A 13848-nucleotide genomic window follows, 5' to 3' on the forward strand; every position below is an offset into this window, starting at 1 on the left:
GGGGACATGGGTTCGAGCCCTGGTCCGGGAAGATCCCACATGCCGCGGAGCAACTTAGCCCGTGCGCCACAACTACTGAGACTGCGCGCCACAGCTACGGAAGTCTGCGCGCCTAGAGCCTGTGCTCCACAACAAGAGAAGCCACTGCAGTGAGAAGCCCACGCACTGTAACGAAGAGTAGCCCCCGCTCACCACAACTAGAGAAGGCCCGCACACGGCAACAAAGACCCAACGCAGCCAAAAATAATAAATAAATAAAATAAATACATTTATTAAAAAAAAACAAACACTTAATAACAAGTGACTTCTCTCCAACTGTTAGTTTTATCATCTGTGAAAGGGTAAAGTATACACCCACTTCTGGGGGTTGTTTCACAAATGGGAGGAAGTACATTTTAAAAAAATAAATTTATTTTTATTTTATTTACTTATTTTTTAATATAAATTTATTTATTTATTTATTTTTGGCTGCCTTGGGTCTTTGTTGCTGCACGTGGGCTTTCTCCAGTTGCAGCGAGCGGGGGCTACTCTTTGTTGTGGTGTGCGGGCTCCTTCTCATTGCGGTGGCTTCTCTTGCTGCGGAGCTCAGGATCTAGGCACACAGGCTTCAGTAGCTGTGGCACATGGGCTCAGTAGTTGCGGCTCGCAGGCTCTAGAGCACAGGCTCAGTAGTTGTGGCGCACGGGCTTAGTTGCTCCGTGGCATGTGGGATCTTCCCGGACCAGGGCTCGAACCCATGTCCCCTGCATTGGCAGGCGGATTCTTAACCACTGTGCCACCAGGGAAGCCCCAGGAAGTACTTTCTAAACTTGAAAAATGGGGACTCCCCTTGTGGCACAGTGGTTAAGAATCCGCCTGCCAATGCAGGGGACATGGGTTCGAGCCCTGGTCCGGGAAGATCCCACATGCCACGGAGCAACTAAGCCTGTGCGCCACAACTACTGAGCCTGTGCTCTAGAGCCTGCGAGCCGCAACTACTGAAGCCCATGCACCTAGAGCCCGTGCTCCGCAACAAGAGAAGTCACTGCAATGAGAAGCCCGTCCACAGCAACGAAGACCCAATGCAGCCCTAAATAAATAAATAAATAAATACTATTTTAAATAAATAAATAAATAAATAAATAAACCTGAAAAATGTATGTATGTCTGTTTTGGTCAGCCCCTCCCCCATCCCACTCCAATGCTCGGGAAGAGGTTAGGGGTTCAGGGAGGCCAGGGGGACTGTAGTATGACTTGTTTTCTATGTCTACACTCTTCTCCACTCCACTTGCTGACAGCAAGGCCCATGTCTCCTCCTCTGCTGGTTCAAGCTGCTCGCATTCAGGCAAAAAGAGTTTGGGGGGCAGGAAATGAAGGGCGTGCCACCACTACCCCTTACAGGGCCCCAGCCAGTCCCTCTGGTCCAACAGGCTGGCACTTGCGTCTTCAGCCCTTCCCTTGCCTGGGAACCCACTCCCCCAGCTCTGACCTCAAGGAGTCACGGCCTCCCACGGGGTGGATCGGCTGTCAGTCCCCTTCCTGGCTCAGCCCTCCTGCCCTCAGCCCTCCTGCACAGGTGAGGCACAGACCTTGCTCAAGATGCGTTGGGAGGAGGTAGGGCCTCCACTTGTGCCTCGTCCTGGAGCTCCCAGGCAGGCAGGCTGGCTTCCAGCCCGTACTAAGGCTTTCCTTCCCGAAGCACAGGAGGGAGCCCAGATGGCGCTGGGTAAGCCGCCTGACTCAGGGTCAGGGTTTGCCTCACCAAGCTCAGGCTCTTCCTGTGAAGCCGAGCTTCCTTCTATCTTTTGGTCCAGGGGGCGCCATTCACATTGACTACAATGAGAATGAGCCCCCTCACGCCAACACCTGCATCCAGTTGTGCAATGAGGTCCTGCTTCAGCCCCCCAAACTCAGGCCAGCCAGCCCAGCGCTTCTGGACAAGCATCCTCAGGCCCTGACCCTCTTATTCCCAGATGACCCGAGGAGGGCTGACAGGAATAAGGGACCCTTGGAAAGCATTGCCTCCTTCCCCCTCCTCCAGGCAGGGTCCTCTCAGGCCCACTAAGAAGCATGAAGCCCTACCCATACCTCCTCAGCTCCAACCCTAACCCATCCCAATATGCATGGTGTGTACATGTATGAACATGTGTGTACACACTAGTTATAGATAAGAACCAGTTTGGTGGGAGTATATGGGGTCATGGTCTTGAAGGTTGGACCTTGATTTGGGGTGAGGGGCCATTGGGAACTGGCTCTCGTTCCACTTGCCAAGCCATGTGCCTCAGCATGGCGCTGCATCCACTGGGGAAGTGGGAGGTCGCAAAGATGCTCTATGGTGAGCTGCAGCCCCAGGATTATAGGTGAGCACGTACACACATGTGCACATGTGTGAGTACATGTAAATGCACATGTGTAAATAGATGCTACTTACAAGATACACAGATCCACAGTTATGTGTGTGACCTGCCCCCTCAGGGTGCAACCCATGTGAACACCTATGTGAACTGAGTGCAAACACATGTGTATATGGGACGGGGGGGGGGGGAGGTGTGTGCTCTGCATGCTGATGGTGGAGCTGCCCCGTTTTTCTCCGGTTTCCAGGCCAGGCTCGGCTGCTGGCAGGCCCAGGACCGGCAGGAGTGAGGATGGGGTTCTGTGGGCTGGGGTTCCCTACTTTCTTTCAGTGTTGAGGAACCACTTTGCCACTTCCTGCCCTGTGCAGCCCCACCTGGGGCAGTGAGGGGCTGAGAAGCATACCAGGGAGTGGGGAGAAGAGAGTGAAGACTTGTGGGGGGCTTTCCCCCTTTCCCACAGTCTGGGCTCTGGCACCAGGAGTCTAGGGTTTTGTCCTGAGTCACAGATGGGCAGTGGGGCCTCCGGCAGGCACTCAGTGATGGCTCCCTGATTTACCCTGGGCCCTCCCAGCCCATGGGGTTCAGGGGGTACGGTGCTTCTTCTTGAGCCAAGGGTCACGGGGGACCTCTTGTGTGGGGATTACATATATATGTGAGCCTATGGCTACGCTCTCATGGGCAATGGGATCCCAGGAGCACGTGAACAAAGCTCAGGGTCTATAGGCAAGTATGGCTGCCAGCCTCGGGGGGTAGCGTGTGTGCGTGCACACCTGCATGTGCACCTGTGAATCTACCTATGTGTGTTGCCAAACACTCTTTGGGCATGAGTCGCCTCTGGAGCCCCTCATTTGTGACAGCCATTCCTCAAGGGACAAGTCCCCTGGGCCCTTAGCCCACCTGGATTACGTCCCTTTGGAAAATGTGCTCTTCCCTGGCAAAGCTGCCTTTAGATACTGGGGTGAGGGCATATTTGCTCCCAGTCCTGTGGGAGTAAGGCCCAGGCTACCAGACCTCAGTTTCCCAATTATCAGATGCAGCATAGGGAACAGGGTTGCCCCATGCCTCCCCTCAGATGGGACTGACACACCCACAGTTCAGCCAGCTTAATCTCTTAAAGGGACAGACTTGCCCCTGGCCAGGGATCAGCCAGAGTGGGAGAGGAGAGGGTTAAAAGCAGCTGGAACTCGGGACTTCCCCGGTGGTCCAGGGGTTACGACTCCGCCCTCCCAATGCAGGGGGCCCGGGGTTTGATCCCCAGTCAGGGAACTAGATCCCACGTGTGCAGCCAAATAAATAAATATTAAAAACCAAAAAACAAACCGGCTGGAACTCACCTTGCTGGCAAGCATGTGGCCTGTGGCATGCCAGGACAACTGCAGCTCAGCCTCTGGAGCCATGTGCAAGATGCACACAGGTACAAGTGTGACAGCTCTGTTAACCCAGCCATGTTCAACAGGCATGAGCAGAGCCATGAAAAATGCCCAGAAAGTGTGATCAGGCATATAGATAGGACAGATGTCATGTGTGGACACAGCTGAGAACGGAGCGGGTCAAGACATGCAACATGTGACATGTACTAATTGCACAAGAAACAAGGGCCGGTGTACTCTGGCTGGAACTCAGCACCTGTGTTCCTGAGTCCACCTGGGTCTGGACTCTGAGAGGGTCTCTTCTCCCTTGGGGCCCACAGCCTCCTCCCTCCAGGCTCCTGACTGAGGACACGCCAGGTCCAGCCATCGTGTAGAGCTGGGGCTGGTTCCTTTCCTTTCTCTCTTTAAAAAAAAAAAAAAATTTTTTTATTAGCTGGTTTTTATTGGAGTACAGTTGCTTTACGATGCTGTATTAGCTTCTACTGCACAGCAAAATGAATCAGCCATACCTATACATATATCCCCTCCCTTTTGGATTTCCCTGCCACTTAGGACACCACAGTGCATTAAGCAGAGTTTCTTTCCTTTCTGACATGTCTCCTCTCCCCTCCACCGTGGTGAGGATGGCCGCGAGGCTCACCGCGAGTGGTCCAAGGAGGTCTCTTTGGCGGCTCCTTTTCCCCCCTTGAGCCCCCGTCCTGCACGTGCCTACAACCCCACCATCGGCTCTCAGACTCCACAATCCCGCAGTCTGGTCTCAGCCCCCAGACACCTCCTCCCCGGGCCAACACCAGCCCTAAAGGCTCCTCACACCACACACCCCTACCTTCCTTATCAGCGTCCCCCCAACCCAGCGTCCCCTCCAGCCTCCCTAGGCGAGCAGTCCGGGGTGGCCGCCCACTCCCGAGGCCGGCACCCGGCTCGGCGGGCGGCGTTGCCGGCGGGCGGGGCGCGTGCCTGCGGCTCCTATAAAGGGCGCCACTCGGCGCTGACGGCCACTGCTGCTGCGTCCGCCGCCCGCCCGCCCGCCCGCCAGCACCGCCGCCTGCCCCAGCCATGGGTCGACAGAAGGAGCTGGTGTCCCGCTGCGGGGAGATGCTCCACATCCGCTACCCGCTGCTTCGCCAGGCGCTGGCTGAGTGCCTGGGGACCCTCATCCTCGTGGTGAGTGGAGAGAGAAGCCTCTCTCCAGCCCCACACTCCCCAGTGCCTCTGTTCACCGGAGGGTCTGTGTTTTTTAAGACAGCCTTGACCCCTCTCCCAGCTCTGATCCCTCGCCCCCAACTTGACCCCTTCCGGAGCACTCTTCGCCCATAGCGCTAACCCCCTCAGTGACTGACAGCTCCGACTCTTGCCAGAATGACAGCTGTTATGCCCCAGTGACAGCTCTGATCCTTTACCCTCTCACCAGTGACCCAGCCCACAGGCTGGGGACAGCAGTCACCTGTGCAGTCTGGGACCTCCAGCCCTTTCTGGCTTCCACAGCTCCCCAGGTTCCTAGAGTCCCAGCCCTGAGAGGCAGTGGAGGCAGTGGCAAATGGGCCCCCCTTGGGTTATTTGGGTCTTGGATGCCTGGCCCCTAATGAATAATTAAGCCTCAGAAAGTCCAAAAGTTGCCCTGCTGTAAGGACAGTTTGCCACAGGTTGGGGCAGAGGGCGGAGGCTACACAGCAAACAGCAAGCGGGAAGGAAGGAGGATCCTGAAGATAGGAGGCTGTGGAAGGCAGCTGTGCCCCAGGCACAAAGGACGTGGTGTCACTAAAGTTCCTCCCCTAGTGCTGAGCAACTCCCAGACAGATGCTGTCAGCTTCCATGCAGAAGCACTCTGAGTTACTCCCCGGGGCCTGAGTTACTGTACAGGTTCTCTGAGGGGGACGCTTCCCTGCCTGGGTTACTCCCCAGTCCCAGTTATTCCCTGGCTATGCCAGTTTGGGTCTGGGTTGTTCCTGGGTGACTCTGCACTTCTTGGGTGTGGCAGACACACCAGTTATGGGCTCCATTTCCTGTCCCAGTTACTCTCAGATTTTCGGCCACTCTTGTGGTTACACCTGTTTCCTTCTGGGTTACGTCTGGGTTCATTTGCTCCGTTGCAGGGGATGGGGTACTCCGTGTCCCAGTTCCAGCCCTAGGTAACATAGACCAGCCGGCCCCCTGAGGACTAGCAAGATTAACTAGGGGCAAGTAGGGCTGGATGGCCCACCCCAAATGGGTGGTGGTGGTGGAGCAGATTCTACAGGGAGAGGAAAGCTGGACTCACCTCTGGCTTCCAGGAACAGGAAGCGGGGAAGCCAGCTCCTGCCCCCGAGCCTTGTGTCCCCCCGTCCCTGTCTGATTTTTAGTGCAGCCCCCTGTTTGAGAGCAGCCAGGACAAAGCAAGTTGTCTTCCCTTCACAGAGGGGCCTCCCTATCTCCTCCCTAGTCTCAGTTTGCCTTCCCCCAAAGGAGCAGTCAGGCCTCCCGCTGAGCCCCAGGATCATTTGGCTTCTCCCTGACCACAGAAGGAGGGTGTTATGTCTGTGAAGGCTTTCAGGCTCAGGTGGCTGAGAGGCATTTTGTGTCAGTGCCCGAAGAGGAGAGGCCAGACCCGGGAGATGCCCAAGTGGTCGGTGAGGGCTTACCTGCATACCTCTGTGGGTTGGGGACCGAGAGCCTGCAGTGGCAGAATCAAGGCTGGCTTTCGGGCGAGGGAAGCCGCTTTCTCTGAGGCACCTAGTAAGGTGAGGAGAGGGAGAAGGAGCCCGGAGGAAGAGGAAGATTAGTCTCAAGGTGGTGGAACTGGCTCTGACAGCTTCTCCCTCCATGGCCTCCTGGGATGGAGCCAGGTTTGGGCCTCAGGCAGGCAAGGAGCTGAGGCCAGGGCTGGCCAAGCCGGGCAGGGTGCCCCAGACCCTCACGTGCCTGTTCCAACACACATACAAACTTACACTCTCTGACCTTTGCTCTCACCTGCCTGCACACCTTTGCCCTGCATCACTGCTGCTGGCTTCCCCACTATCTCTTGGTCCTCGTGAAGGATGATAATCAAAATGCTTCACCACCCAGTACAGCAGGACACTGACCCTTTAGAAGGGACGAGGGCCCTTAGCGCAGGTTTTGGAAAATTTCTGCTGGATAGGCATACAAACTTTAGTTATGGAGAGGTGGGAGAGGAGAGCTGGGGCAGGGCTGGAGCAGCTTCGGGGGACACTTTGGGGGCTCAGGGCAATGGCTCTTCACAGAGGAGCTAGTACAGAAACATTTTTACATTTGAACAAGGGGAACCGACAAATAGCACATTCTATACTTGCAGGACATCAGGGATTTTAGTCCTCTTGAATCCCCCCCCCCTAATTTCCGGCAGAAAGCTTACAACCAATCTCCCCACTTCCACTGCTCTGGAGGTCCTGGACTACGGCTAGTGAGACTAGACAGATGGCTGTCTTTAGGACCTCCAAATCTGAGTGGGGAACCTGGACCTCGGAGGGCAGGGAGGTCAGGGCGAGTGGAGAGGGGAGGCTCTGGGTCAGGAACAGGTCAAGGAGGCTGAAGATCCTGAGAGGGAGAACAGGGAGAGGCAGGAGCTCTGACACCCCAGATTCAGGAGAAATGGACTCAAACTAACTTCTGGCTTCCTCCCTTTCTTTGCGCCCTCCCCGCCTCAGCTCTTCTTTGGGGCAGAGAGGGAGGCAATTGCAGGTGGGGGATGAGTGAGAGCCTTCCCACCCCTATGGACCAGGCCTGAAGGGCTGGGGGAGGAACTGCTCAGGTGAGAGTGTCCCCTTCCACCCACTCCTACTGAGAGTCAAGAAAAATCAGTGGAGATGGTTCAGCCATCTTCTGGGCTCGAAGTTGCAAACTTTGCTTCCAGTGCCTTCCATCGGACTCTGTTATTAGTAGAGTTGGGACATTGGGGCTAAGAGGGCATGTCTGCTTCTTCTGCAGGGTATAATTTCAGCAGGAGGAGGAGGGGTTCGATTCCAGGAAAGGGCTTCTCGCCCTCCCGTCCTCCCCATGAAGGCAGGGGGAGGTTGTTGGCTTCATCCCTGCCCTCTGGAGTGAGACTCACTGGTCCTCACCCTCCCTGCTTTGTTCTGTTTCCTGACACAGCTGTTTGGCTGTGGCTCTGTGGCCCAGGTCGTGCTCAGCCGGGGCACCCACGGTGGTTTCCTCACCATCAACCTGGCCTTTGGCTTCGCCGTCACCCTAGGCATCCTTATCGCTGGCCAGGTCTCTGGTAAGGCCTTACCCCACCCTCAGCCATCACCCCTCCACAGCATTCCCACAAGGTGTCCCGCTGGAGAATAGGGTGGGAGTGGAGGTCGTCTCAGAACAGGGCATAGCCAGGCCTTAGCTTTGGGTCCTTGGAAGAGAAGAGTGGTGAAGGAACTTGATACTTGGAAATTTCAACTCTCACCTTGGAATCAGAGATTAGTCGAGTTGGTCTGTTACGTAGTCCAACACACCATTCTGTACAAGAAACCCTTCGTTGCATCCCTGCTCACCAGGGCCAGAGAGGGGGAGTATGGGGCGGGGGAGTCCTGGTCTCCCCACTGTGGCAGGCGGGGGCTAATAGGTTCCATCTCCCCTCTGCCCAGGGGCGCACCTGAACCCTGCCGTGACCTTTGCTATGTGCTTCCTGGCGCGTGAGCCCTGGATCAAGCTGCCCATCTACGCCATGGCTCAGACTCTGGGAGCCTTCCTGGGTGCCGGGATCGTTTTTGGGCTGTATTATGGTGAAACTTCCCACCCTGCCTTCCTCCACTACCCCCTCCCTCTGGCACCAGGTCTTTCGATGACAGATAGCTGGGGCCTGCCCAGGCCCCGGGCTTATGACTCATTCACGCACAGGCCCCAGGAGGGGGTCATGAGGGGAAAGAAATGAGTCGGGCAACAGTGGAGTCAGGCCCTCCACCCCTCCACTTTCCCACCCCCGACTCCAGGGTAATAAAGCAGCGATTACACTCACCTGTGACCCTTGGGAGGGTGGGCCCAGCCTGAGAGGGGAGATGGGGCTCAGGCCTCTGCCCTCACCCACTTGGTATCTAATCTGTGACCAGATGCAATCTGGGCCTTCGCCAACAACCAGCTTATAGTTTCGGGCCCCAATGGCACAGCCGGCATCTTTGCCACCTACCCCTCTGGACATTTGGACATGGTCAATGGCTTCTTCGACCAGGTACGGGCTGGGGGTGAGTGAGGGGAACTCGGGGAGGAGGACCAGGCTGCCTCGGGTTGCTCATGGGCTGGTTGGGGGACAGGACTCCTCGTCTAGAGCAGATTCCTAGGAGTCTGCAAATTTAACCAGCAAAAGTCTTAGCACCACTGCTCTGGAGAGCAGAGCACGGGAGATGCCAAGACTCTGAGAGTGGAGGGAAGTTGGACGATGGAAGGAGGGGCCGGAAGGTGGATGGGGGCTCTTCTCACCCTGTTCTCCCCACTCCCCAGTTCATTGGCACAGCCTCCCTCATCGTGTGTGTGCTGGCCATTGTGGACCCCTACAATAACCCTGTCCCACGTGGCCTGGAGGCCTTCACTGTGGGCCTGGTGGTCCTGGTCATCGGCACCTCCATGGGCTTCAACTCTGGCTACGCCGTCAACCCCGCCCGGGACTTCGGCCCTCGCCTTTTCACAGCCATTGCCGGCTGGGGCTCGGAAGTCTTCACGTGAGTGCAGTCCTCGCCAGCGTGTGCCAGCCCATCTCCCCTCTGCCCTGCCCCACGCGTCCCTGACCACATCTGTCTGCCCCCAGGACCGGCCGCCACTGGTGGTGGGTGCCCATCGTCTCCCCGCTCCTGGGTTCCATCGCGGGTGTCCTCGTGTATCAGCTCATGATCGGCTGCCACCTGGAACCGCCTCCACCCTCCACCGATGAGGAGAATGTGAAGCTGTCCCACGTGAAGCACAAGGGGCAGATATGAATGGGCAGGGGGCCTCCCGCCCACCCCCTCTCATGAGCATCCTTTGACTGTGCAGGGGCTGCTTCCTAGAAGCCCTCTTCATGACCCCGCTCCCAGGCTAAGAAGCTCCTTGTCTACCATCGCCCCTCTAGATAGCCCCCTTCAGGATTTTCCATCCTGAAGGAAATAGGACCCAATAGGACCGCTGGCCACTGCCTGGAAGCTGGTGGCACAGGGAGTAGGGCCAATCTAGTCCTTTGTCTCCCAAAGAGAGAGAATGGGCAGCAGATGTGTGCATGTGCGTGTGTGTGGTTTTCCAGATATTCAGGGCAAAGGACCAAGTGGAAAGGATTCTATCTGTGGGCGTGCGGGGGAGGCCCGGAGGGAGGGACGGTGTCGTGTCCATCTATGAGTGAGGAAAGCACCAGGGGTCTGCATGTTTCAGGGGCTCCGTGTGGAGGAGGGTCCAGGTACATGTGTTTCTTAGTATGTGTGTGTCTGCTGTTTTTTCTACATAAGGGGCTTCTATAGGCTTTGGGAGAGGTAGGGTGGGAATATGAGTAGGGCTAGGAGGAGGGGACCACAGCCCAGATGAGGAGCTCTGGCTATTCATACATAAGTAGGAGCAGAGTGATGTGTTTCTGTCACAATGGAGGCATGAGGCGGGTGGGGTGAAGTCCAGGTCATAAGTTTCACATTTGCTCTTTAAAAAAAGAAAAAAAGAAGTGTATATATATATATATATATGTGTGTGTGTGTGTGTGTGTGTGCGTGTGTGTGTGTGTGTGTGTGTGTATATATATATATACATACATACATATATATATATATATACATACATACATATATATATATATATATATATATATATATATATATATATAAAAGATGTTACAGTTTTAGGGATGGGGGTTGGGAGACTCTAAATAGGCTCTTCATTTCTTTTTTTTTTTTTCTTCACTCCTTTAATCCTCAACACATGTACTCTTTTGCCTTTTATAAAAAAAATAATAAAACATATGCCAATTGTGTAAATATCTCTCTGCTTGCTCTGCTGTTTTTCTGGCACCAGCTAAAGAGCTTCGCTGAGTTTGGCCACAGATAGCCAGAGCACCCTGAGGGTAGTACTCAAACCTGCCCTAGGGGCAGGGGTCAGTCACACAGAGAGGTCAGAGAGCTCCTTCAGCTCAGCTTGAACTCGGCGTCCCACACTTTTCCCCAAGCTTCCATCTTCCTGGGAGCCCCCAGTACAATGAATCACATCTTCCCAACCCCTGCACCCACCCACTACCCCAGGAAGGCAGGCTGAAGCCTGGCCTAGGGAAGAACTTTCTCCCAGGCAGAGCTGCCCAAAGGACAGGACTGCTACCCAAGAAATAGTGAGCTCCCTGTTGCTGGAAGAGACCAATCAGACCGGGAACCTGTTATTGCCTTCTACACCTCGCAGCTGTTTGGGCTCTATCACCTTCAACTAGACCTTGGCCACGGCCCCCTGAGCAGCCTCTCTGACTCCAGTTTGCCCCAGTCAGTCCACACAGCAACCAGAGGGATCTTTCTGAAAACCCCTGCTGAAAGTGTGCCTCTTTCTACGGCTCTCCCCGCTACCCAGAGACAATTCAAATCCCTCCATCCTGCAGTCAGGCCCTCCAGGACCTGGCCCTGGTCCCTACACCTCCCCTCACAGTGCTCCATCCACCCCAGAATACTTTGTGTGCTCCTGTGCCTTCCTACCTCACTGCCCACTCACTGAAATCCTCCTGGTCTGCTCCATCACCTCCTCCAGGAAGTCATCCCTGCCCTTACCCATTCTTTCACCATCTCTACAGTCAGTTGTCTGAACCCAGAGACCACAGCTGCATTCATTCGTGCCTCCTGTGCTTCAGTTCTTCAGTTCTTCAGTCTGAGGCACCCCTGTGTCCTTTAAGGCTGGGATCTGGGATTGGACTGACTCTGGTGCCCTGACTGAAGCCTGGGAAGCTCTGTTGGGAGATCACGTGCCCCTTCCCACCTCCTTCTCCTTCCTTACCGAATCCTCCTCAAATTTCACTGGGAATAAAAGGGAAGGCGGCCCCAACCCAAGCTCTCCTGCAGAGTTAACCACGTTGGGATGCCTGGGTCTGGAGGAGAACTGTGGTTTTTAGAGGATAAGCCAACTCTTGCTCCCCAGAGACGATGGCCCAGAGGGGGTGGGTGGTAAATGCATGGTCGCACAGCCTGGACCCTGGGCGGGTGGGGCTGGGGGAAGGCAGTTCCATCTCAGGTCTCCACCCACTCGTCCCCAGCTCCCAAGAGGCGTGTCTGGAATGTTGAAGGGACCTGAGCCAGAGGGAGTGTCCCCTTCTCAGGCCCTGGGGGGAGAAAAGGCAAACCAAGGGAGGAGAATGCGTGCTTCAGAGTTTCACTGCAGCCACACCTGTCCCGCTTTGGGTACCCTCACTCTGCTATCCTCCCCAGCATGCCCCATGCCCTTTGTCTTCTCTTACTCTCAAATCCTGCAGTTGACCCTGACCAGTCAGCCCAGGGGGTGGTGGGAGGGCTTCTGGCCCAGTGGTGAACAAGTAGTAAGACCTGGATTCCAAGCCCAGCTTGGCCTCTCTCTAGCTGTGTGATACTGGGGTGGTCATTTTCTTTCCCTGAACCTCAGTTTCCTCATCTGTGAATTGGGAAACATTGAGAGGAGGAGGTAATGGAAGATAATAGTCAATAAATGTCAAAAAAAATGATTTTTTTCTGCAGAACAGGGGAGGGGGGATGGTGGTGGTGGAGAGATCTGAAGGCTGTTTTTTAAAGGTCATTGAATTTAATATCCTCTTCCGCCTCAGATTCTTTCCACGAATCTGAAGTTCCTGAGAGGGGGGAGGAAGAACGGCGTGATGGCTTGCCGTGCCCTAACTTGAGGAGGGTTTTGGGAGGAATAGAAGGGAGACACAAGAGGGGCCCACCACGGGTGTAGAGAGCAGAGGAGCATGCAGCCTAGGGAACACGATGGATGGAAGGTCAGACCAAGTGAGGAAGAGGAAGGCCTGGCCGCCCAGTGACAGAAGCCAAGTAGCAGCATGACCCCTGGGGGCAGGAGCGAGTCTTCCCACCTCCCCTCCTCCCTTCTAAGATATGCCTCCTACCAGCAGTTCTGTCTGATAGCAAGTTCTAGAAAGAAACCTCTTCATCTCCTTCAGGAAAGTAGCTTAATCCGTTTTCCAGGGTGGACTTAGAGAGAGAATCAAGATCCCACATCTCATCTCTGTCCCTTCTTCCTGAGCTAGTCCTCTCCACAGCTATCTTTGGAGGAGCTCATGGTTCCTTAAAGCTCTGACTTGCTTGCATTGAAATCCACCTCCCTGAAACCTGAGCTTGGTTTCCATTTCCTTGTGTGCCTGCTTGTGTGTGCGCACATGCAGCTGTGCACCTCTCAGTGCTGCTGGGTGAAACTATCTTTCTCTCAGTCTGTCTGGTATGGCTCTGGGTCTGTGCCCCTGGCTGACCATGTCTCTGTCTCTTTCTGTGTCTCTGTCCCTGCCTGACTCTTTGTGTCTGGGTCTTTCTATGTGTACTTCTAAGTGAACATCTCATGTAACTAAGTACCTAAGAGAGACTGAGTGACCAGTCCCACTCATCTTACCCCAGGGCATACTTCCTCCTTAATTCCTGGTAATGAGCTCTCTCCTTCTTGCTAACTCTTTCCCCTTGATTTTGTTTGTCTAAAAGCCTGGGTGGGGCCCCCCCAGGCTTGGAGAAGCGTGGGTGGGGTAGAATTGGATGGGGTGAGAAGGGGAGAGGAGGGACTATTCCACCCTGTACAGAGACCCCAGAGGTCAGAGACACCCTTGGTCCCCCACAGGAGGGTCTGTGAAGGTACTGGCCTCCTCACTGGGAGAAGGGAGCCTGTCCTGAGGTGGGGACACTGAGTTGTGCATCTGGGAATGCTGGCAGTGCAAAGGAAGGAGAAAGTCAGGTGGGAGCCTCCTTCACCTGCAACTTTACCGAATTCATCAATTCATTCATCAATGAATTTGGTAAAGTTGCAGGACACAAAATTAATATACAGAAATCTGTTGCATTTCTATAGACTAACAATGAACTAACAGAAAGAGAAACTAAGGAACCAATCCTATTTACCATCGCATCAAAAAGAACAAGATACCTAAGAAAAAGCGTACCTAAGGAGGGAAAAGACCTGTACTCGGAAAACTATAAGACACTGATGAAAGAAATTGAAGACAGCACAAACAGATAGAAAGATATACCATGTTCTTGGACTGGAAGAATTAA

The 13848-nt window shown here is 54.7% G+C and overlaps 1 protein-coding gene across 2 annotated transcripts; it reads left to right on the top strand.

The window, feature by feature from the left end:
• The first annotated feature begins 4722 nt into the window (after positions 1-4722).
• On the top strand, positions 4723-10618 carry AQP3 (aquaporin 3 (Gill blood group)). 2 transcript variants are annotated; one of them, XM_036856573.1, is made up of 6 exons: positions 4723-4867; positions 7790-7916; positions 8278-8415; positions 8740-8858; positions 9128-9345; positions 9432-10618. In XM_036856573.1, the coding sequence occupies exons 1-6, from the start codon at positions 4760-4762 to the stop codon at positions 9598-9600; spliced, it is 879 nt and encodes a 292-aa protein (XP_036712468.1). In that variant the 5' UTR covers positions 4723-4759; the 3' UTR covers positions 9601-10618. The 2 variants fall into 2 exon arrangements, with proteins under 2 accessions (XP_036712468.1, XP_036712469.1); XM_036856574.1 differs by lacking the exon at positions 8278-8415.
• The last annotated feature ends 3230 nt before the right edge of the window (positions 10619-13848 follow it).

This window comes from Balaenoptera musculus, chromosome 6, assembly GCF_009873245.2.
Source record: "Balaenoptera musculus isolate JJ_BM4_2016_0621 chromosome 6, mBalMus1.pri.v3, whole genome shotgun sequence".
In the NCBI taxonomy this organism is placed as follows: domain Eukaryota; kingdom Metazoa; phylum Chordata; class Mammalia; order Artiodactyla; family Balaenopteridae; genus Balaenoptera; species Balaenoptera musculus.